The sequence below is a fragment of the Neolamprologus multifasciatus genome, chromosome 12, assembly GCF_963576455.1.
Source record: "Neolamprologus multifasciatus chromosome 12, fNeoMul1.2, whole genome shotgun sequence".
In the NCBI taxonomy this organism is placed as follows: domain Eukaryota; kingdom Metazoa; phylum Chordata; class Actinopteri; order Cichliformes; family Cichlidae; genus Neolamprologus; species Neolamprologus multifasciatus.
The window spans coordinates 463,835-487,607 of NC_140450.1; the positions used below are offsets into that span (position 1 = coordinate 463,835).

Sequence of the window (23,773 nt, forward strand, 5' to 3'; positions counted from 1 at the left end):
TGACTGGACTGGACTGGACTGGACTGGACTGGACTGTGCTGGACTGGACTGGGCTGGGCTGTGCTGACTGGACTGGACTGGACTGGACTGGACTGTGCTGGACTGTGCTGGACTGGACTGGGCTGGGCTGTGCTGACTGGACTGGACTGGACTGGACTACGTCACGGGGACATCATCATATATGCAGCTGAGATTCACTCAGATAAAGAGTTCACACCAGACGTTCGGCTGAACATTTGCCTTTGATCGTTTGTTTCAGGTTTTAAATATAATAGGATTTATTAGTCTTGATCCTGGACTTGCTTGTCCTGAATCTGGACCTGTTGGTCTGGACTGAACTCTAGACTCGTCATAACTTCAGACCTGCTGATCTTGACTCTTGGTCTTGACTTGCTGACCACAGTTCTGGACCTGCCCGTCTCGACCCCGGATGTGCTGGTCCTGACTCTTGGTCCTGACTCTGAACGCATTGCTCTTGAGTCAGGACTTGTTGGTCTTGACTGTGGACCCAGCAATCATGATTCTGGACCTGCCAGTCTGGATTTCGGACTGAATGGTCTTGACTCTGGACCTCCTGGACCAGCAGGTCTGATGCAGCTCCTGAATGTCTCATGGTTTTCCATCACTGTGTATTGTTAGAAGATGAATGTTTTAATATTTTTCTGTCTTGGTGGAGGTTTTTGGTGCTTTTTGTTTTACTTTCTACTTTTTCGTTTCTTCTATTTTTTAATCTTAAGTTGACTTTGAGTTCATTCTTTCCTCCTCTTCCTGTCGCTCTCTCTCTTCCTGTCTGTCCGTTCATGTCATCCTTTCAGTTGCTCACCTCCGTCTGGTTTCATCGCCTCGGCTCTGACGGAGTCATGCAAACACATCTCAGCTGCTTCTGTGGCAGCTGTCGACCTGACTGACTGTCAAAGCGACTCTCTCTGTGCGACTGACATGCAGCAGAGCTTCGACACGAGGGAAACACGAGTTCAGGCCAACCAGCACGTGAACTGGTTTCCCTGTTTGATGAGCTTCTGCAGTAAACATCACAACACCACGGTTAAAGGATTCAGTAAACACGCATCACCAAATTTAAAATACATGTGCAGGATTTAACAAGTACAGAAACTTCAATTCAAGTCAATTTTATTTACACAACAGTCGCCTCAAGGCGCTTTATGTTGTAAGGCGGACGCTACAATGATAAAACGAAGCTTGTAACCTCCTCAGCTTCCCTGTGGTGTGGACACCAGCACTGAGGTGGTCCAGCTGCTCGTTTGTGGGAAGGTCTCAGAATTAGGAGCATGAAGGTCAACGCGGGGTCACAGGAACATGGAGTCAGCTGCCACAGAGGAGCATCTAGAGTCTGCCATCAGAAACTGTGGAGGCGTGTCAGGTTCATAGAAGAACACAGGAAGTGATCCCATTATTCCCAGTTAACGACGGCGAACCAGTTTGTTTGAGTCAGGAAAGAATCGGCAAAACGGACATCAGTGGTTTTTATTGTGAGGCTTCAACGTTAATCCAACTCAGACGTTTTTAAGCTGTTTCAACATTTTTATATGCTTATGATGTAAAACGTCTGATTAGTGATGTCGAGCGAGGTCGACGCTGTTTTTAACGAGGCGATCGATCACAACTCCTCAGGTGAGAGAGTCGGCGTTCACTGAAAAACATGTCAGACAAAGTGACGGCGGCTTTGCAGGCGTGTAGAGAGAGTCGGTCATCCTTCTGGTGGTCGCGATGAATCGTCTCGCTGTGGTGCTGTGATGTTTACAACGACTCAAAAGCAGCAAATGAAGATGGAGGCAGGAAGTAAGAAGCAGTAAAAGAAAAGGAGGATGTTTGTTAATGACAAAGCAGCAGCGGCTCTGTGTCGGCATGTTTATATTTCTCAAAGCGTGAACACTTCATATTTTTCTACGATTCAAAATAAGAAGAGACAGCAGAAATCCTCCAGAGTGCAGATGAGACTTCAGAAAAGTTTGAATGTGACTTTGTGTCTCTCAGTTTGAGTCAAATACCTTCATGAATATTGGAGGAGAGATTTTTTAAAGTGGGAGACGCATGAATATTACAGCACATTAGCTAAAGTAGGTGAACCGAGCGGCTGTCGTGTGTTGTTCCTGCTTTAAATATCCGGCTTTAACAAAGCATGTAATACCCGCCAGCCCCAGCAACCTGCTGTACGACACACACATTTCAAAATAAAAGCCTGTAGCCAAGCACTTTAATTTGAAGTATATACATTCTTCCTACGTTGCACCAGATTGCTTCTAATTAGGCGATTTGGTAAACATTAAGCTGGACATCTGGAAAGACGATGGATCGTATTTGGTTCAGGACGTCAGGTTTTCTCTTCTTATCATTGTTGATGAAAGTGAACATAAAGCATCCAAGAAAAAACAGTTTAAACAGCCTGTTTGACCTGATTGGTTAATGACACGCAGGCTTTAAATGGAAACCAGGAAGAAGCGCTTCCCTTACCTACAGATCCCAGACGTGTGACCAAGAGGGAGTGACACAACACACACACACACACACATCATCCAACACATCAGTGTGTGTTCATTGATCATCGCTGTGGTGTCTGATAGTGTTTTATGGTGAGTGAACAGCAGTGATCACCGTCCTCGGTCAGAGGGAACTCGCACCGACAGGTGGACACCAGCTGTGGCTGTGAGCACACTGACAGCCCACACTCACTATCCTGTTGTTAAGTGATGACGTGTGAACAAACTGCTCTGCGTTTATTAAGGCTGTTGTGTTTTTAACATGTTTTGGATCTTGTTCTATTTAATCTCAACAAGCCCCTAAAAACAGTCAGTGATCACTGTGTAGCTAGCGATCACGTAGCACATCATTATACCAGCTAGCCCAACTTCAGTAACCCTACAAGCGTCACTGCTGTTTAGTTTCCTGTCTTCATTTATATTGAAGTGATGACAGAGCTGTACGTTTGAATTTTTCAGAAATCACTCAGAACATGCTATATCATGTTTAGGTGGAAGCTAGCGAGCTAACTTCCTGCTAACTTCCTGCTAACTTCCTGCTAACTTCTAACTGAATTTAATAAACTCTGTTTTCATGGATCCTGGATGTTAAACTTAATTGTTACAAGAAGGTGCCAATAACCCCCCAAAAACTCTCTAACATGTATTTTTATGTAACAATGCAAAACTAAACAACAAATCAGTATAATCACAATATACAGCATTAAATGGCAATGAAAATTTTTCCTTCTACATTTAGCCTAAATTACTTTCATGTTCTTCATATTGATTTATCCTGTTAAGTATGTAACACTTTTTAAACGGTGCATGTTTGTACAACTCTTGAGATTATCTTGAAGAGATTCTTATACCTTTAACTGTTGGACACATTTGTCTTTGTGAGGTCAAACTGATGCTTAAAGTCAAACTTCCTTCTGCTGTCACCACTTCCTGAACACAATACAAACAAACTTTGTAACTTAATGTGTTATTTTTTGCCTTGCACATGAATAATAATGTCTGTAATTTCACTAAGTCTTCAAATTTCAACAATTTCGATTTTATAAGCAGATTATTTGTATGTTCTCTGTATTTAACATTATGAACCATTCGTACCACTTTCTTCTGTAACACGTATAGAGGATGTATATAAGTCACATATGTATTCCCCCACACCTCAGCACAGTAACTGAGATCGGGGAAAATTAGTGAGACATATAAAATACGCATTGCCTTATAATCTAGTCTCTGACATTACCCAGAATATATATTTTTAACCATCTTTTTTCTAACATGTTCAATATGAGATTTCCATTTTAATTTATCATCCAACACTACCCCCAAAAACACAAACAGTAGTAGAAACACGCTGGCCGTTATGGGGAGGAGTCTAAATGTTGTTTCTGATCTCTTTTGGCTTCCTACAACATGTTTGTCCCATAGCAGCCACCGTAGCTCGGATTATGCTGGATTAGAAGGATTAGAAACAGAACTCAGCTGACTGCTGAGATCTACTGACGCCTAGTGGTGAGGTTTTCCATGCTGTACTTTTAATCTTGGAAAAGATTTTCCGTACGTGGGATCTGATTCTCTGTCTTTGGAGCGCCTTTCCTCTGTGACATTGAAACGTTCGTTGCTTTGTGTTTTGCAGTTGTGGGTCTGAAGCTGTGATTCTCCGTGAATCCCTGACTGGGCTCAGGTGTAAAACAGTAATGAACCTGGACGTGTCATTAGGTGTGTGCAGGTCGGTTGGAGCGCTCTCAGAGCGAGGCCGTGCTGTTCGGGGACTTTGCGCACGGATGTAAATTTAATGAGATTAACATTTGGAGCGGATCGAGTTGAGGACTAATGGGACGCGCCGCCGCCACAGCGGATTAACATCACAGGAAGTTTGCAGAGAGGGAAGGCTGGGTGTGGATAAAATGAGACCGAGCTGGGTTTGTGGCGAGGTTAGCTCTTCATCCCGAGGAGCCGAAGCGACAAGTGCTTGATCACGGCTCAGCTGTGAAGTTCGACAGGCTTCTGAGTCAAAGCGTCTCTTTGTTCTCTAAAAATAAAGCGTCTGCGTTCACGCCTGCAGGCAGGCTTCAGGAGCGATTTTACACCTCAGACTAAATATAGCGAGCCGGTCACGGCTCCGCAACAGCCGCTATAATTAGCACCTGTTCTTTAATCACAACTCAAAATCACAGCCTTCATGCGTGAGCCTCCGCTGTCTGAAAGCACTAATGATGATGTCATCACTGATATCAGGGTGAAGCGGCTACGGGTCGTTTTAGGGCTGCAGGACAGTTTAACGTACAGGAACAGACGCTTTATTACATCCTGATCTTTGTTCAGAAAAAACAACATGAAACATGATGAAAAGTCATCGTTTAATTAAAAGTACACAGCAGCGGGTTCAGGAAATGAGAATTAGACTCATTTTCTCTGTATGTCTGATCACCTGCTGCTGAAGAGCAACCATGCAGTGCAGGCATCTGCTCCTCAGCAGGCTTCCAGAAGCTGGCCAATCAGGAACAAATGTGCTTTTTAGGAGCAGGGGGTTTAGAGAGGTTAAGGGGAAACAGCTGATTAATACGTGTTTATACCTTTAGATGAAACCAGAAGGTTATAGTTTATCTCAGGGTGAGTGGTTTCCTCTTCGTTCAGGGAGTTTTGGGCGATAATGGCCATCCTACGCTTGATATCCTGACATCACTGCTTAGAAAACAAATCACTCCATTTCACCTTCAGCACAGCAGTGCTTAGAAACCTCTCGTCCAGATGTTACTGGTTAACACGTGCCGCTGTCGTCCACACACCAGGGGGCGCTGCACACGGAGGTTATTATTAAAAAGAAGTCCGAACTGGACGCAGGTCGACAGACCGCTGGGCAGACTGCGATGTGTTTGCGTCCGACTCCTGCAGAAGAAATCAATCATTTATTGGATGCTTTGCTGCCCCCCTCCCCCCCGCCACATTTTTCTGACTGTCTATAATCTTCTGTGTCTGCATATTTTCTCTGTGCACATTACCCATCAGACTAAAAACAGGAACTATGAAAACCTCGACCAACAGAACTTTGACTTCAGGAGAACACCCAAGGTATAAACTTGCATGGTCAAATGATGCACGCCGCCCAACCAATCTCTGAGCTCGCCCAGTAGTAGCCAAACACCAGTCAGCCCCGCCCGCCCAGAATCCAACCCGGCTCCAGAGATAGACTCTTATCCTGGTGGCACGTCTTTTCTCCACCATCTCTTTTCTTTCTTTTGATTTTTCATGATTCCTGCACATCGGGAATGGGTTTACACTCGCAGGAGAGACGCCCTTCCTCTTCCTCCCCCTCCTCATCCCCCTCCCCCTCCCCGGGTTTTTCCTTGTGAAGGGTTGCATGTGGCCAGGCTGACGCGTGGCTCTGTCTGCAGATTATCGAGGAACACACCAGGATCCTCTCACTCCTCTTTTCTTTTTCTTTTTGGAAATGAACCACTTCTCCTCCCCGCCTCCCCTCCTCTTCCTCCCCTCCTCCCCTCCTCCACTTGAATCTTTTTTTTTTAATTTGCGGTTGCATCAGTGCGCTCTAACATGCACGTTCCCGATTGGTTGGTTGGTTGGTTGGAGTCTTGAAAGCGCCTCAGTTTGCATGTGCCACCACACCACGCACAACTTTTTGCCCCTCCTTCTTTGTATTCCAGCTTCGACTTTGAGTTTTCTTTAGTTCAGCAGATCTTGAACACTTTTTGTCTCCATTTTTTGCTCCCGTCCCTCCTCCCCTCCTCCTCCGGTGGTAGCGTGGGTGAGAGGGAGCATGGTCGAGGTTGGGGTTGTGGGTGGTTGGGGAGGGGTTGTGGATGTGGAGCTAACGATGGCTGTCCTGCGATGTGTTCTGTGGTGTTTTGTTCTGCCGTGTTTCTCACTGTCCCTCGGTGTTACCGTCCGTCCACTGTGTCCATCTGGTGGTCCTCCAGGCTGAGAAGGTGCTGCTGTTCAGCCAGGACACCAACCTTACCGCCCTGCTGCTGGAGGCGAAAGACCTGGAGGCCCGAGTCATCATCCTATCTGCCAGGTTTGTGCACATTTCAAGGTGGTTTCCATGATGGTTTCTGATTGGACGATGTTGTGGTTTCCACAGTTAGGCTTTCTCAGGGTTAGGACACTGGTCACAGTTTAAGTTGTTCTTGCCATGACTTTGCAGGAACTTTGTGACTGAGCCATCAGCAAGTGTTGGACTGAATATGTGTAAAACAGGTAAAAGTAGCAGCTGCAAATGTTGTGTAAAAAGATCCATGTAAACGCGAGCAGGACGCACAAGGTCTAAAGATCAGCCCTTAGTCTGATGCAACAACAATCAGCCTCTATCGTCTGGGGAAAGTCAGACTCTTCTGCACAAAACACCAGCAGCAAATCCAAAACTGAACAAGGCCAAAGACCACGGCCCGAGCGTCAGCTCATCGTGAGGTGCTAAGATAAGATAAGATCTTTATTGTCATTGCACAGTCATACATAGTACAATAGTACAACGAAATTGGAAAACTGTCCTACGTCGGCACTACATATAACAACACGACACGATACGACACAAACAACACAACACAGTATAATAACTTAGTAATAAAAAAGAAGAAGAAGTGTATTTTTATTGCACACTGTTATTATTGCACATTAATTATTATTGCACCTTGTTATAAATATAAATATTATTATTGTTATTGTTTTTACCGTTGTTAACCCCCCCAAGAAGTCCAGGTAGGTATCCAGTCAGGTCAGCTGTTAGCACTGATCAGGGCTGTTGTCCTGTTGTAAAAGCTGTCCTTGAGTCTATTTGTCCGGGACCTCAGCAGCCTGAACCTCCTGCCGGACGGCAGCAGCTTAAACACCCGGTGTCCTGGGTGTGTACCGTCCCGTAGGATGCTGCGTGCCCTCTTGAGACAGCGAGTGCTGTACAGGTCCTTCAGGGAGGGAAGAGGATGTCCAATGATTTTTTGGGCCATATTGATGACCCTCTGGAGTGCCTTTCTGTGTGCTGTGGTGCAGCTGGAGAACCACACACCGATGCAATACGTCAGCACACTTTCAATGGAGCAGCGGTAGAAGACGGTCAGCAGCTCCTTCTTCAGGTCCATTTTTCTGAGGATTCTCAGAAAGTGGAGACGCTGTTGGGCCGTCTTTAAGACCGCAGAGGTGTTAGAGCTCCATCGGAGGTCTGTGTCTATGTGCACTCCCAGAAACTTGAAACTGGAGACCCTTTCCACGCACTCCCCGTTGATGCTGACAGGCTGCAGCTCAGACTTCCTCCTTCTGAAGTCAACTACCAGTTCTTTTGTCTTGGTGGTATTAAGGTCCAGGTTGTTGTCTACACACCAATCTGACAACCTCTGAACTTCAGCTCTGTACGCCGTCTCATCTCCCCCTGAGATGAGCCCCACCACGGTGGTATCATCTGCAAACTTGATGACTGTGTTGTCTGGGTGGGAACTAACACAGTCATGTGTGTACAGAGTGTACAGTAGGGGACTCACAGCCTTGTGGAGAGCCGGTGTTGAGGCTGAGGGCTGAGGAAAGATGAGGCCCCACTCGAACTCTCTGTACACGGTCTGACAGGAAGTCTCTGATCCAGCGGCAGGTGGTAGAAGGAAGTCCGATTTCCAGCAGTTTAACTATTAGTCTGTCCGGGAGTATCGTGTTGAAAGCAGAGCTAAAGTCAACAAAGAGCAGCCTGGCGTAACGGCCCTGCACTTCCAGGTGAGAGATGGTGGTGTGGAGCGTTGTAGCAATGGCATCTTCAGTTGATCTGTTAGCTCTGTATGCAAACTGGAGCGGGTCGAGTGTGGGTGGCAGCCAGGACATGATGTGACGTCGGACCAGTTTCTCAAAGCACTTCATTATAACAGGTGTTAGAGCAACTGGTCGGTAGTCGTTGAGGCTGCTAATGTTAGTACGCTTTGGCAGTGGGACAATTGTGGCTGACTTTAGGCGGGAAGCAGGACTGGGACAGTGAAGAGTTGAAGATCTTAGTGAAGACCCCAGCCAGCTGGTCTGCACACTCTTTTAGGACCCTTGCTGTTACCCCATCTGGTCCGGCGGCCTTCCTGGGGTTCACTGCCCTCAGTGTGCGCCTCACCTCATATTCCTGCACTATGAGGGCTGCTGCTGCTGTCCGATGTTTTTGCTGCTGCTGCCGCTGGTCCCTTCACCGCAAAGCGTGCGAAGAAGTGGTTCAGCTCCTCCGCAAGCTCCGCGTTACCCTCAGTCAACGTGGTAATGCAAGGTTTGTAGTTGGTTAAGTGCTGAACTCCCTTGTTGGTTGTTGGTGCTGAAGTGGTCTTCGATCTTTCGCTGCCCTGCTCTGTTGCCTCTTTTCAACTCAGATCTGGCTGCGCTGTACTGCATACCATCACCGGATCTAAAAGCGGCGTCACGTTGCTTCAGCAGGACCTGGACCTCTTTAGTCATCCAGGGTTTCTGGTTGGAGACGTTTGTCCACAGTGACACTGTTGACACAGAAATTAATATATGAGAGCACTGATGTTGTGTGCTCTTCAAGGTCCTGATGCTCGAACACGCTCCAGTCCGTGTTTTCAAAACAGTCCTGCAGCTGATGTGATGCACCTTCTGGCCAGGTTTTCACAGTCTTTGTGACTGGGGGGGCTCTTCTCCTATGGGAGTGTATGCAGGGATCAGCAGCATGGACATGTGGTCTGACAAACCTAGATGTGGTAGAGGGGTTGCTCTGTAGCCTTTTTGGATGTTGCTGTAGGCTTTAGTGTGTTTTCCTCCCTCGTTGCACATTTAATCTGCTGTTCACATCTGGGGAATACTGACCTTAAACCAGCATGGTTGACGTCCCCAGCTATGATGTGCACTGCGTTTGGATGGGAGTTCTGCTGGTTGCTTATTGTCTTGTGCAGCTCCTCCATGGCCGAGTTAGCATTAGCATCGGGTGGTACGTACACAGCCGTTACCATGACAACAGTAAACTCGCGAGGTATGTAGACGGGTCTGCACTTCACAGTCAAATATTCCAAATCCGGGGAACAATGGCAGTGTTTGTGTTTTTGCACCAGCTGTCATTGGTGTAGATGCATAAACCCCCTCCTTTGATCTTACCGGAGTGGCCGTTCCTGTCGTGACGGTGGACCGTGCGGCCTTCTAGCTCATTAGCCGAGGCTGGAATTGATGGCTGCAGCCAAGTCTCTGTGAGCAATATTATGCTGCTGTCCCGTACACACTTGTTGACTGCAATCTGTAATCTCAGTTCGTCGATTTTGTTGGTTATGGACCTGACGTTGGAGAGGAAAATACTCGGAGGCGGTGGCTTAAATGGCTGTTTCTTTAGCCGTGCTAGTGGGCCCGCCCTACAGCCACGCTTTTGCCTCCTTTGTTTACGTTTCCTCTTTGTCTTGGGAAGAACCCACCACGGAGACCCTGGAGCTCTTATTGTGTCCTCGGGAATGCTGTGAAAGTGGTGGTTAGTCAATGAACTGAGCTGCAGTGTTTCTGACTGCACCGAAGTGAAATCATCAGACCTTCATCGGGTCTTTAAAGAGACGTTTGGAGCTCGAACAGAAGAAGTCAGACTGCGCATCCACAGGAGTGTTTGATATGTTGGTTTCCAGGGTGTTGCCAGGTGATTGATGACTGGTTCTTTGGTCTGTTTGTGTCAGCCACAGGTGAGTGCTGACCTGCTGTGTGTTTGTGTGTTTGCAGTGAAGACGAAGCTGCGCTCGTGTACAAAGCCGCCCGGCAGCTCAACATGACCGGCTCCGGTTACGTCTGGCTGGTTGGAGAGCGGGAGATGACCGGCAAAGCTCTGAGCGAAGCTCCAGACGGTACGTCCGTCTCTCACCTCCTCTTCCTCCATTCTTCCTCTCTCTCTGTCTGCAGCTCTTCTTCCATCCAACTGACAGCAAAGCTCAAACAGAAGGAAAATTCACAAGAAAGCAGTCACCTGTCACCTGCAGAGAGGAAATAGATCAAACTGCTCTTTCTTTGTTCCTGTCATCATCAGTCGGACATATTTAACCAAATACCAAATGCTGCTTCAGCTCCCGAAAAATCAGACCTCTGACAGTTAAACACGGTCCAACTTCTCAATAAAAGTTCACTACACCATCATATAGGATCAGATCAGATCACATCATCAGTTAACGAGTAGATCCTTCCATCCATTTTCTTCTGCTTGTCTGGGGTCACGGGGCGAGGTGTTCTTGGGCCAGCCCAGAGACGGAGTCTCTCCGGTGGGCCTCCTCCCCGTGGGTAATGCCCATGTGAATGGAGGCATCCTTGTTAGATACCCGAACCACCTCAGCTGCCTCCTTTCGATGTGGAGGAACATTGGCTCTACTCTGAGCCCCCCTCGAACGATGGCACTCCTCACCCTGTCTCTAAGGGGGAGGCCTGCCATTTGAGCTCATTCGACAATCGACAGTTTTGCTTTTACAGCCAACTCACGAACAAGACCCGAGGTGCTTGGGGCGATCGTGGCTCAAGAGTTGGGCGTTCGTCTTGTAATCGGAAGGTTGCCGGTTCGAGCCCCGGCTTGGACAGTTGTGTCCTTGGGCAAGACACTTCACCCGTTGCCTACTGGTGGTGGTCAGAGGGCCCGGTGGCGCCAGTGTCCGGCAGCCTCGCCTCTGTCAGTGCGCCCCAGGGTGGCTGTGGCTACAACGTAGCTGCCATCACCAGTGTGTGAATGTGTGGATGACTGGATATGGAAAGCGCTTTGGGGTCCTTAGGGACTAGTAAAGCACTATATAAATACAGACCATTTACCAGTAACTCGCCTCTTGCTCCACCCTTTTCCAGCTGAGGACAATGGCCTCAGACTTGGAGGCAATGATTCTCGTTCCCACAGTCTCACACTCGGCTGTGAGCCCACCACCTGATGACCCAACAAAACCACATCATCTGTAAAAAGCAGAGACGAGATTCTGAGACCACCAAAGTAAAATCTTTCAGCCACTTGGTTACGCAATTCAATTTTAAATTCAAGTAAATTTTATTCATACAGCGGTAGACCCTACAATAATACATACCGAGAAACAATGCCTCGAAATTCTGTCCATAAAAATTATGAACTGAAGCGGTGACAAAGGTCAGCCCTGGGTTATCCACCAGGAATGAGTCTGACATACAACCGCAGCAAGGGACCGAATGACCTCTAAAAACCAAACACCCCATAGTCCTGAAGCGCCACAGGACGCTCTAAGGGACGTGTCCTTCTCCAGGTCCAAGCGTCTAATCGATTGACGCTTCCATAATCAACATATCATCATCAACATCAGCAGCATCCCGGTCCTCTTCATCGTCCATAAAGGCTGTCCCGAGGTCGACGGCTGCTCTGATGTTGGGCAGCGGTTGTGAGGGTGTTGGGCTGCTGAAAGATGAAACCAAACAGAGGTTCCACGTAGCTTTAAGAGCTCGGCTGGGTTTGAGTTCAGAGGAAACATCTCCTCAGACAGCAGCCAGAACGACAGGCACTGCCTGAGACTCGATGTTCGGAGACAGAAGAGGCTCGGGGAGCTTTGACAGCGTCCCGTTAGTCTCTGCACGGGGAGCGTTAGAGGCTGTGAGGCTTGTGTCCTCTGACGTCTTCTAGTGTAAAAGTGTCTGTCTACAGAGCGGTGCAGGCAGGTCGGGAGTCAGCGAGCTCTCAGCGTCATCATTCGATCCGATGTTACGGTTGGATGGAAGCACAGCTCTCTCTGTGTCTGGCACTGTTTCCAGTAGGTCTCAGATGAAGGAAGCTACTCTTCATCAGTCTGTTAGCTTCTCAGTGTCCTGGTGTGTTTTTTCTCTCTCTGGTTTCTTCCGAGTGCCGGTTGAACGTTTAAACATGGCGGGCGTGGAGGCGTGTTTAAAGGTTCTTAACCGCTCCCTCCTCTCCGGGCTCATTGTAACTGTGTGGCTTTAAATGTGTCTAACATCTTTTTGTTTGTTTCATTTCTATAGTGTGTGTCGTCCGCCCGCCCGCCCGTCTGCCCATTCTCACAGTAACAATAACATGCTGCTAAACAGGGGTGGGAGGGGCGGGCTTAATGATTCAGGTTTGGGGGGGGTAATAAACTGCTAATGTTGCTGCGGTAACCGTGACGTGTGTCCAATCGAACACTGGTAAGATGCCGCCCTTGCTTCCTGTTACCTGCTTGATGCTTTGCCCTTTGCAAGTGGCCAATAGAGGCCTCGCCCATGGCAACGTGGAGCCAGGGGCGGGGTTTATTCAGCTAATTACTCAGTCAGCCAGATCACATGTTTATCTTCGTACTTCAAAAGTATGCGGATGCCCTTTTAACGCACAGAATGGATGTAAAAGAGCAGGAACTCATCGGGAAGAGGTCAGGTGATTGCAGGTTTTATTTTAAAGATGAAGCTATTCACTGTCATAGCACAGAGGTCAGAGGTCAAGTTGACATGAATTTAACATTTCAATGATTATATTAATGAAAATCTGATAAATGAATAAATCAGAGCTGCTGAATGTTGGAAAGAAAAAGCCGAGGATACGTTCTCCTGTCTCTGCTGCTCGTTTCGTTCATTTATTTAAATTAGCATTTGTCATTATTAGTCGGCTAAGTTAAAGCAAATAAAAAGAAGCTGTCAGATCCATTATGTGATATTATCAGTATAATCAGCTCGAACTAGACGATGAAGTGAAAGGAACAAGCAGATGAAGGCCAGCAGACAGGTGCTCTAATATGCTCTGAGTTTACCTGATGAACATTAAATAAGTGCACATGTTGGAGTTTTGTCCCTGACATGATGCCGTAGTTAACGTGGCGTCCTGGTCGTGGCGTTCCCCTCTGGCTGCTGGGTAATCGGCTCCCCGCTCTGTTGCCATGGCTTTTTGTTTCTACAGACATCCTCACCGGCCGGCCCCTGCACTCTTAAGAGACGATGCGTGGCTTTTCTGCACATCGCGTCCTCCGAGTCGCTGATGTGTCAGAAAAACGATCCATCCTTGCCTTAAAAGTGCAGCGAGGCCGCACTCTGACACGATCCACAGTGGGTTTGTCTCTGCTGCACGAGGGTGGAGGTTTCTTTTCTGGGTGGACCGTTTCAGCTCAGCAGAGACGCTAGATCGTTTCCACTTTCTACCAGAAAGGAGGTCGTGACTCTGAAACAAACGGCTTTTTAGCCTTAATGAGAAAACTAAATGTTGCAGCAGCCCGACTTCCTCTTAGTAAAAAATCTCAGATCTGCAATATTTTTCTTTCACGTTATTACCTGAGGAGGAGATTTTCCTGACACAATATCGTATAATTTGTGTGACAGAAGCATGAGTGGAAATGGCCGAGCTGTAAACACAGTTAGTGGTTTTAGCCCCAAACAGCAGCCGTGTCCATGTTATCGTACAGGCTCAGTCACGGATCAGACTTGGCCGCTGCAGCGAGCCTGGGCGAGATAAAACACAAATCTGCTGGATGTAACAGCGAGGTAGAGGTGATAACCTTCATCCTAAACTCTTCTGTGGGCGGGGCCTACACACAGGATTGGGCAGAATGATGTGAACAGCTGTAACTCAAATCTAATACCAGCGAGAGCATCTGCAGGCCTGCTTTATATCAGGTGGTACAGGTGTTTGCATTATTGTGTCCACCCTCCTGAAACGATCCCCTGAAAAGAAACGTGTGGAGCAGCACTGCGACATTCTGGATTTTGTTGGTGTTTTCCTTCACGGGCTCCTGTTGCACTATGAGGGAAATGTTTGTGCAGCTGCATCGGTCTGCAGGCAGCGGCGGCACAGGCACGCTTCCCCTTTAGCTTTGTTTATGGAAGAGAGGCGGACGTGTCGGGCTTCCTAATCGCGTTGCTGCCGTCAGTGCTCGTTATCGTTAGAAACAGCTTCATCGGCTCAGCTCCAGCTCTGCTTTTATGTTCCACTAGAGCAGCCGCTGGCCCTCAGGTCATCATCTATCTGCAATAAGTTGTCTGTTTAAGGCTCGTGTGCTAAAAAACTTTCTCTTTTTTTAATTGGCCAGCTTCAGGAAGTCTACCAAGGTCCCTCAAGTGTGCATCATACTTAAAGGATGTGTTTATAATAAGTGAGAATATATACAGACCTGAAACAGAGTAATCTAAGGAATAACACAGATTATGTTCTCACACATTTGGCTCATTATTTGAAACTTGTTTCACATGAAAAGTTGAAATTATGATGTATAGAAGCATTAGCTTTCCTGCCAAATGTTTAGAAATTTCAGCTAATTGTTAGCATAGCATTTCAAAAAATAACAGTTTGTTAATGTTAGCGTAATGAAAGTTCCCAACAATATTAGTTAGCAATTCCATTTTAGCCAAAGGTTTTTAGTAAGGCATTTATAAAAAAGTTTTAGTTACAAACTTGATGGTTAGCTATAGTTCATTTGCGAGATGCTAACACTGTCCGTTAGCTTTTACTTATGGTTCATTTGCGAGATGCTAACACTGTTCGTTAGCTATTACCAGTAGCTTTTGGGGGATGCTAGCACTGTTAGCCACCCGTTTTGGCCCAGCTTGGAGACAGATGCAGACACTTTACGCAGCATGACGAGTTTGTGCTGAAGGAAAACACCACACACTCTTCATGACGTCTCAGTGAGGCTTTTCTGCTGAGACAAACGCTGTGATTGTCAGAGTGAACTCCCAGCATGCAGTTTGGTCGTGATGAACACTGACCTGACGCCTGAAGCCCCGAGTGTGTGTCTGAATTACACTGATGCACTGTGTAATTACATCAGCTGAATGAAAGTGTGTGTGCGTGTTTAATTACCGTGTGTGTGTGAATGAGGGCAGCTTTGAGTCTGCAGCCTGTTTAACTTCCTGCTGTGCGTGTGTGTGGGCACAGGCCTGCTGGGCCTCCAGCTGATTAACGGTAAGAACGAGTCGGCGCACATCGCGGACGCCGTGGCCGTGGTGGCGCAGTCTCTGCAGGAGCTGTTTGAGAAGGAGAACATCACTGAACCTCCACGGGGCTGCGTGGGAAACACCAACATCTGGAGGACCGGGCCACTCTTTAAACGGTTAGTACCACCCACGGCTGCAGGTCAAAGGTCAAAGATTCTGTGGTTGGTCATTAGGAGGCATGGTGCACTACACTTAGGAGATGTGCTTGTTTTTCTCGTGGGTCTCTCGCCGTTCCTCCACCTCGTTTGATGCAAATGCTACGTGATGCTGTGCGTGTCCCACTTTAGCCCGTTGAGGTTGGATTGTCTCAGAGCGGACTGCTGAACACAAAAGTGAGAATAAGGAGGCGCTGATCTGGATTCATCTTCACGTCTGACATAACTGGGATAATAAGTGTCTCGTCCTCTCTGTGTGACCCAGTCAGTCGCTCTGAATCAGGATTGTTTATGTTGCAGCTGATGTGACCTGGTGTCGCCTCAACTTAACATACAGAGGTGGGTCGAGTATCCAAAAATTGTACTCAAGTAAGAGTAGCATTACTTTAAAATATTATTACTCAAGTAAAAGTGAAAAGTAGTCGTCAAAAAAGTTACTCGAGTAAGAGTAAAAAAGTACTTGGAGAAAAGACTACTCAAGTAGTGAGTAACTGAAATGTCCGATTTATTTTATAAATAAATGCTATCAGACAAACAGGAATATATGTAAAAACATCAACAAAATAAGGCACAACAATTCTAATTTGTTTTTCACAACATACAGCTTTTTTCACCAATACCTGCAGTAAATAATATAAATATATAAACAGTGCAAAGAATTTCCAGTGACAAGATGTGCTGTAAACTTTATATTCATGTTTGCTCCAAATGACACAGCAGCCTCAGAGAAAACAGAACGAGGCATCTTCATCATATGTTCATACAGGCAGCTCAGTTTACCATGAGTTGTATGGATGTGCCCTTTCTTCACTCAGTGAGGTGATGGTTCAGCTTCAGCAGCAGTTTGCTCTCAAGGTTCCTTCTGTGAAGCTGTGACTGTTCAGCAGTGAACAGGAGTCCTGCATGACTGAGAAGTCCTTCACAAGCTCCAGATGCAGGAAGAGCTGTATCGACTTTGATCAACAGCTTCTTGATGTGAGGAACGCCATGCAATAGATCCACACCTCCAGTGAATGGACATGAAAGGTACCTCTCCAGCCCTGCTTCTGGCTTTCCTGACCCCATGGATCCGTCATCTTTGTCGGTTAGGCTGCTGTCTGTGCTGCCTCATCCTAGGTCTAGGTGATGTCTGATGAAGTGGAGACCTGTGGAAAGATGTAAGGTTTTCAAAAGAATTAGGTCTGGTCATTATAGTGCTGTATGCACTGCCAAGCTGCAGATGTTTGGCAAGAAGATTTGATCACACTGGAGATGTTTTTACTAACTCTTGTAGAAAAACAAAATCCCGCACAAACAGTTTGCAATGAATTCCAGATTAAGTTTAAAATAAGAACGCGTGCAAGGCTAAGCAGAGCTCGCCAATGGATCCTCCTGTTTGGCTGTTACTCTGGGAAAAGACGAGAAAGACGGTGATGGAAGCGCGACTGGAGCTGCGATGTAGCCTCTATAATATTTATATTGTACGAACGTGATAATTATGTATATTGTAATACTGTGATATTATATTGTTCAAATGTGAAAGGTATATTGTTAGAACAATAAACTTTTCACTTTTCTATTTTTCTTTTGCCTGGGTGGCAGCTCTACGCTTCCGTGTCCGAGGCTTTTCAACAACCATGCAAAGAGTTGGATGGACTTTGCTGCTCAATGTTTTTCATTAGTAATTTAGCAAAGTTGATGGTGGTGTGTGTGTGTGTGTCTGTGTGAGTGAAAGACAGAGAGGGAGAGCGAGGGACAGATTTTGTATGATAAGCTTCATGTTATGGACGCACAGTTTGAGCACTCAGGTCGCATCAGAGCATCAGGCCGTATAGTGTGAGACCTGCATCGTGACCTATGAACTTCTAACCCCTGAGATTCAATTGTACAGTTTGAGCAGGAGCTGAATAACGTGACTGAAAACAATCGCACAGTGTTTGTCCAGCTTAATGCAGACTGTTTAAACTAAACAAGCTGCTGTTTCTCATAATAAACCCTGTCAGCCGCAGTATTGCTTCTGTTTTAACAGTTAAAGCAGTAGAGACGAGCTGTTTGCATGTGCGTGGAACTCTAGCGTCATTAACCAGGCTAGCTGTTAGCTTATAGCTCACGCTAGCTAACCAGCGAGCAGTTAAAAGGACAGCTGACGCTGCACAAAACACCCACAAACTTATCTCACTACAACGTAGCGCCGAAAATATGACTCGCAGCTCGACACAGCTGCTGTAACATAAGACTGACATCCAGCGAACCACAGCTAAAAGATGTTTAGAGAAAACTTACCGTTTCCTCAGGTTACACGAGCTGAGTTTTTTCACGCTGAAAAGTTGTTGTTTTGGTCTCGCTGAAGACACCGACGCTGAAGACATGGCTGTTCTTTTGTGCTGCTTTTAAGAGAAACATCCTTTGTATGTGAGGAAAATGCTGTTCATCCTCTTCAGCTCTAGCGTAGACTCTGCCATGTTTTCATGTTTCTTCTTTCCGTGTGTCGCTACTTTGAAACGCTTGGGCCGCTCTGCCCCCCACAGTTTCAAACTGGTCATGTGACTGCATGGCCACATCTGATTGGTAAAAAAGTTACAGGAAACTCCACTGGCGGCATGTTATCTAATGTGTTAAACTAATTATTTTTTTAAAAAGTAATGAGTCGAATTTTGCAAATGTAGCCGAGTAAAAGTACCGTTTCTTCTTCATAAATGTACTCAAGTAAAAGTAAAAAGTATCGTGCAAAAAGGTACTTTAAAAGTACATTTTTTTCAAAAACGTACTCAAGTAAATGTAACGGAGTAAATGTAGCTCGTTACTACCCACCTCTGCTTACATACCTGATTTGTTTACGCATCAACATGATGATGTCACCACCAAACGTGAAAATAAAGGAGCTCTGATTCTTCTGTGCACTGATTGGCTCCACAGGGTGCTGATGTCATCAAAGTACCCCGACGGCCTGACAGGACGTATCGAGTTTAACGACGACGGCGACCGGCGCTTCGCCACCTACAGCATCCTGAACTACCAGCAGAAACCAGGTCGCCTCGTCCAGGTTGGAGTCTTTAACGGAACACAGGTAGAGTACACCTGCTGCACCTGCTGCACCAGCTGCTACACCTGTCTTTACAGCTGCTAACACATCTGCTGCACCTGTGTATACACCGTCAGTGTCACTGACGTCATATGTCACAGCAGCTCTCATTAGCATCCAGTCAAACTTCCCCTTTGCTCTTGCTGCTCTCCTGTCACAGTCACCCCTGACACTCGTCTCCACCCACTCCACTCTGCCTCCACTCTCTTCTTTACCTGTCTGTGAAGGGTTGACCACTACCTCTGCTCCCTATATGTCCACCTGTCTCCCTCACCCTCACACCTCCACCCATCAAGCCTCTCACTGCAGATCACAGTGTCATCTGCAAACATCATAGTCCACAGAGACTCATCCATCAGCCTCTGTCCCCATACACCACCCTCACCGAAGTCTCTCTGTCCCCATACACCACCCTCACCGAAGTCTCTCTGTCCCCATACACCACCCTCACGGACGTCTCTCTGTCCCCATACACCACCCTCACGGACGTCTCTCTGTCCCCATACTCCACCCTCACGGACGTCTCTCTGTCCCCATACACCACCCTCACCGACGTCTCTCTGTCCCCATACACCACCCTCACAGAGAAGTCTCTCTGTCCCCATACACCACCCTCACCGACGTCTCTCTGTCCCCATACACCACCCTCACCGACGTCTCTCTGTCCCCATACACCACCCTCACAGAGAAGTCTCTCTGTCCCCATACACCACCCTCACCGACGTCTCTCTGTCCCCATACTCCACCCTCACAGACGTCTCTCTGTCCCCATACTCCACCCTCACAGACGTCTCTCTGTCCCCATACTCCACCCTCACGGACGTTTCTCTGTCCCCATACTCCACCCTCACAGACGTCTCTCTGTCCCCATACTCCACCCTCACAGAGAAGTCTCTCTGTCCCCATACTCCACCCTCACAGACGTCTCTCTGTCCCCATACTCCACCCTCACCGACGTCTCTCTGTCCCCATACTCCACCCTCACAGACGTCTCTTTGTCCCCATACACCACCCTCACCGACGTCTCTCTGTCCCCATACTCCACCCTCACAGACGTCTCTCTGTCCCCATACTCCACCCTCACGGACATTTCTCTGTCCCCATACTCCACCCTCACAGACGTCTCTCTGTCCCCATACTCCACCCTCACAGACGTCTCTCTTTCCCCATACACCACCCTCACAGACGTCTCTCTGTCCCCATACTCCACCCTCACGGACGTTTCTCTGTCCCCATACTCCACCCTCACAGACGTCTCTTTGTCCCCATACTCCACCCTCACGGACGTTTCTCTGTCCCCATACTCCACCCTCACAGACGTCTCTCTGTCCCCATACTCCACCCTCACCGACGTCTCTCTGTCCCCATACTCCACCCTCACAGACGTCTCTTTGTCCCCATACTCCACCCTCACGGACGTTTCTCTGTCCCCATACTCCACCCTCACAGACGTCTCTCTGTCCCCATACACCACCCTCACAGACGTCTCTCTGTCCCCATACTCCACCCTCACCGACGTCTCTCTGTCCCCATACTCCACCCTCACAGACGTCTCTCTGTCCCCATACTCCACCCTCACAGACGTCTCTCTGTCCCCATACTCCACCCTCACAGACGTCTCTCTGTCCCCATACTCCACCCTCACAGACGTCTCTCTGTCCCCATACACCACCCTCACAGACGTCTCTCTGTCCCCATACTCCACCCTCACAGACGTCTCTCTGTCCCCATACTCCACCCTCACAGACGTCTGTCTGCTGTCAGAGTTCTTGCATTCATAGACTTAAAAAACCAAACAATCAAACATCAGTATTGGCCAACAGAAGTTGTGTAAGAGCAAAAATACTCAAAATATCACACAAAAAAAACTGTTTAGTTCCAAATAAAGATCCAAGGAGGAGGAATAAGCCTGTGACAGTAAACTAAAACGTTCAAATCTCGCATGAATCAGTGAGTGCTGCAGTCGCTGCTTAGTTCACTATTGATTAAATGAGATGAATGTGTAGTTCGGTGACAGGTACGACGCCAGTCAGAGCCGAGCTGCTGAGAGAAACATGGTGTAGCGAGCGAGCATCCAGGCCTCCTGCTTCTTTAAATATGAATGCATAGATGCAGTATTGATGCTGTCATTTAGTCAGCCTGTCACAGTAAGACCTGCGTGCAACAACATCACAACCTGAGTGCTCACTGTGTGTTTCTGTGTGCCCTTCAGGTTGTGATGAACCCTCAGAGGAAAATCATTTGGCCTGGAGGAGAGACAGAGAAGCCAGTCGGATACCAGATGTCGACCAGACTGAAGGTAAAACCACAGCTCGACGCGTCTGTTCGGTTCATCGTCTCAGAAATGTGATGCCGCTCCTTTTTGCAACGTTTTATGTTGGACGTCTTTGAAGACATGAGCTCTTCAGATGATGATGAGTTGTGGTTTGTCGTTCTTCATGAATCAGGTCAGATGTGAAGCCAAACCACAGCATGAAAAATGCTTTTTTAATCTGTTACATTTCATTTTCTGTCCTGTGAATGTTCACATTTTCTACTTATGCAAAATGTGGTGTAGGCCAAGGCTCTGTATTCGGTCCACTGTATGTATACATGTGGGCTGTATGACTAACAACCTACACGGATATTTCAGGGTTGTATTTAAGTTTGGAGTTTGAAAAGGTCATCTAAAGACCTGGGCACACGTTGAGGTGTGCCTCAGTTAACATATCACTTCCTATGCCAATAAAACTTCAAACAACCTGTCAGTCAGATTTCAGACTGCACCACTGTTATGGAACATGATCTACGTCGTCAAACATTTATTTCTTGTAGGCTCTTAGAAAATGAGGGTATTCCTGTTCCATCAGAAAATATATTTGTTTTCTAGATAACATATTTAGAAAACAAATATTATTGATAGAAATTTAAAATAAATCACTCCTCTTATAGAGACTTATTACAAATAAAATCTGGGTTTAACCAAAAACTTCAAAAGAAACTATGGCAAGTTTACAGGAAACACTAGAGTTAAACACAGAATAGTATCAGAGGAAGTTGCAGGGCACAGTTAAACCTTTTACAGACGTGTAAAACAGTGAGGACATGTTTTTGACTAAGACCTGTCAAATGTCTACATTCAAATATGTAAAACTGAATGAGCTTTGTGGACCTTTAAGCCGTCACAGCTGAGGTTTGAACTACGGCTTGGGTGGGCTGTAATAACATTTATGCCACGATGACGAGCGTCAGCGTCTCCCATGGATCAGTCCACGTCCCTGAGTGTTCGCTGTTTGTGCGCCCAGATCGTGACGATTCATCAGGAGCCATTTGTTTACGTGAAGCCAACGAAAAGCGACGGGACGTGTAAAGAGGAGTACACCGTCAACGGCGTCCTGATCAAGAAGGTGATCTGTACTGGACCCAACGGGACCATACCAGGTAGCTAACACGCCGTCCTCCCAGACACGATTGGTCCTGTTTTCTGTGTGTGTGTTTGTGTATATATAAAGTCGAATGATTGAAATGAGGCTGTGTTTATGTGTCCAGGTCAGCCCATCGTCCCTCAGTGTTGCTATGGTTTCTGCATCGACCTGCTCATCAAGCTGGCCATGAGTATGAACTTCACCTACGAGGTTCACCTGGTGGCTGATGGGAAGTTTGGCACGCAGGAGCGAGTAAGTGTCACGTGACTCTGCTCGCTGTTACTGGTTTTGGAGATGACGAACGTTTGGACGTGTTGTCCTTCTGCTTTAAATAAAAGACTGTATATCAAAGATGGACAACTTAATTGTTTAGTGTTTCCATCTTTTTGGAGCTCGATGTGACGATGACGGGGGTCTGACAGACTGAGCACACTGCACATTCATAGGCTCAGTGTGTAGCCCCGCCCCTCCTCACTCTAATGACATCATCTCCAAATTGAAGTTCACATTCAGACCTGAGAGCAGCTCACTGAGCTCAGATCAGCCGAGCAGGAAGCTCCTCGTCTCACAGACTTGTAGTTATAACCAGAAGAGGCGCCCCCTGCTGGCCACCTCCAGGATATAAAAACACATTAAGAATAACATTTTAAACAAAAAGGCTACGTCCATCTTTTACTTACAGTCTGTGAGTGTACCTGCACACCTGTTTGAATATTTGTGTCACATCAGCTCTCTGCTGTAATCAGAGTATCCTGATCCTGTAACCCTGTGAGGGATGATGGTCAGGCTCTTTGCAGCTGACTGTGCTCGTCCCTCGGGTGGATCTGAGGCGTGGAGCTCAGGTGAGCAGACTGACGATGATGAAGGTGATGAAGGACGTGTGATCTGTGCCAGCACGTTTGCAGGTCAGAGGTTACATCAGATACTGAAACACATTAAAACACATTTCCATCCAGCTGCAGGCTGATGTTCGCAGGAGCGACGTCTCGCACCAAAACAGCTGTTCTGTTCACGTGGCAACAATAACATCTGTGAGGCGAGCTGTCCCAGCAGGTGTAGGTGATGGTCAGCTGACAGCATAAGCTCCACCCTCTCATCCAAATATGGTCACTTCTGGAAACTAAAAAACAACATGCTCTGGCCATCTTTCATATACAGTCTGTGGAGTAGCGGTGGCGCGTTGAGGAGAATTTCTGTGTGTGGATGTTGTTCTTGGCTCTGATTGGCCGTGTCATCAGTGAGCTGGAGTAATGTGATTACAGTTCATTCTCAAAAGTAAACGGACAGTCTCTGCTGTACGTGTGGTTATCTGCGGCCTGATGATGTCATCGCCATCTCGCTCTCTCTGACCTGCTTACCGATTCATCCCCATCGGCAGCTCGTCGCCCAGGCTTGTTGCCATGGCGACCACCGCTCCGTCCCTGACTCCGACCTTGCCGGAGCCGAGAGACATTTATTCATCTCTCTCTCTGCTGCTCGCTCTCCTTCATCGCCTCCTCTGTGCTCTGGATCCCCCCCTCCTCCTCCTCCCCCCTCCTCCTCCTCCTCCTCCCCCCTCCTCTTCCCCCTCCTCCCCCCCCCCTCCTCTCTCTTCACAGATTATTCACGCCTGAAATCTGCTTTATGCTCCACGTATACCCAGCTCCTGAAGGATGATGTTTCCTGTTTAGTCGATCACATGAAAGCATCTTGTTCTCCTTCATGTTTTATTCAAATCTGAGCTCAGCCTTTAAAAATGCAGCCGCTTCAGACAAATCTGATCCTCCTTTATTATTTAAAGCCAGAAACTTCAAACCTGCCAATCAGGGA

The 23,773-nt window shown here is 47.2% G+C and overlaps 1 protein-coding gene and 1 long non-coding RNA gene across 2 annotated transcripts in view; one reads left to right on the plus strand and one right to left on the minus strand.

The window, feature by feature from the left end:
- Positions 1-23,773, plus strand: part of LOC146506029 (glutamate receptor ionotropic, NMDA 1-like) — a 64,933-nt gene that overhangs the window by 17,108 nt on the left and 24,052 nt on the right. Inside the window, 8 exon segments of the mRNA XM_085179827.1 lie at positions 5,502-5,564; positions 6,431-6,528; positions 10,170-10,291; positions 15,286-15,460; positions 18,395-18,545; positions 20,773-20,859; positions 21,845-21,980; positions 22,089-22,216. Coding sequence (XP_085035953.1) covers positions 5,502-5,564; positions 6,431-6,528; positions 10,170-10,291; positions 15,286-15,460; positions 18,395-18,545; positions 20,773-20,859; positions 21,845-21,980; positions 22,089-22,216 — 960 coding nt within the window.
- Positions 436-5,419, minus strand: LOC146506031 (uncharacterized). The gene is made up of 2 exons (XR_014877161.1): positions 2,614-5,419; positions 436-2,261 (listed from the first exon to the last, which is right to left on the minus strand). It is a non-coding gene; the product is annotated as an uncharacterized LOC146506031 (long non-coding RNA).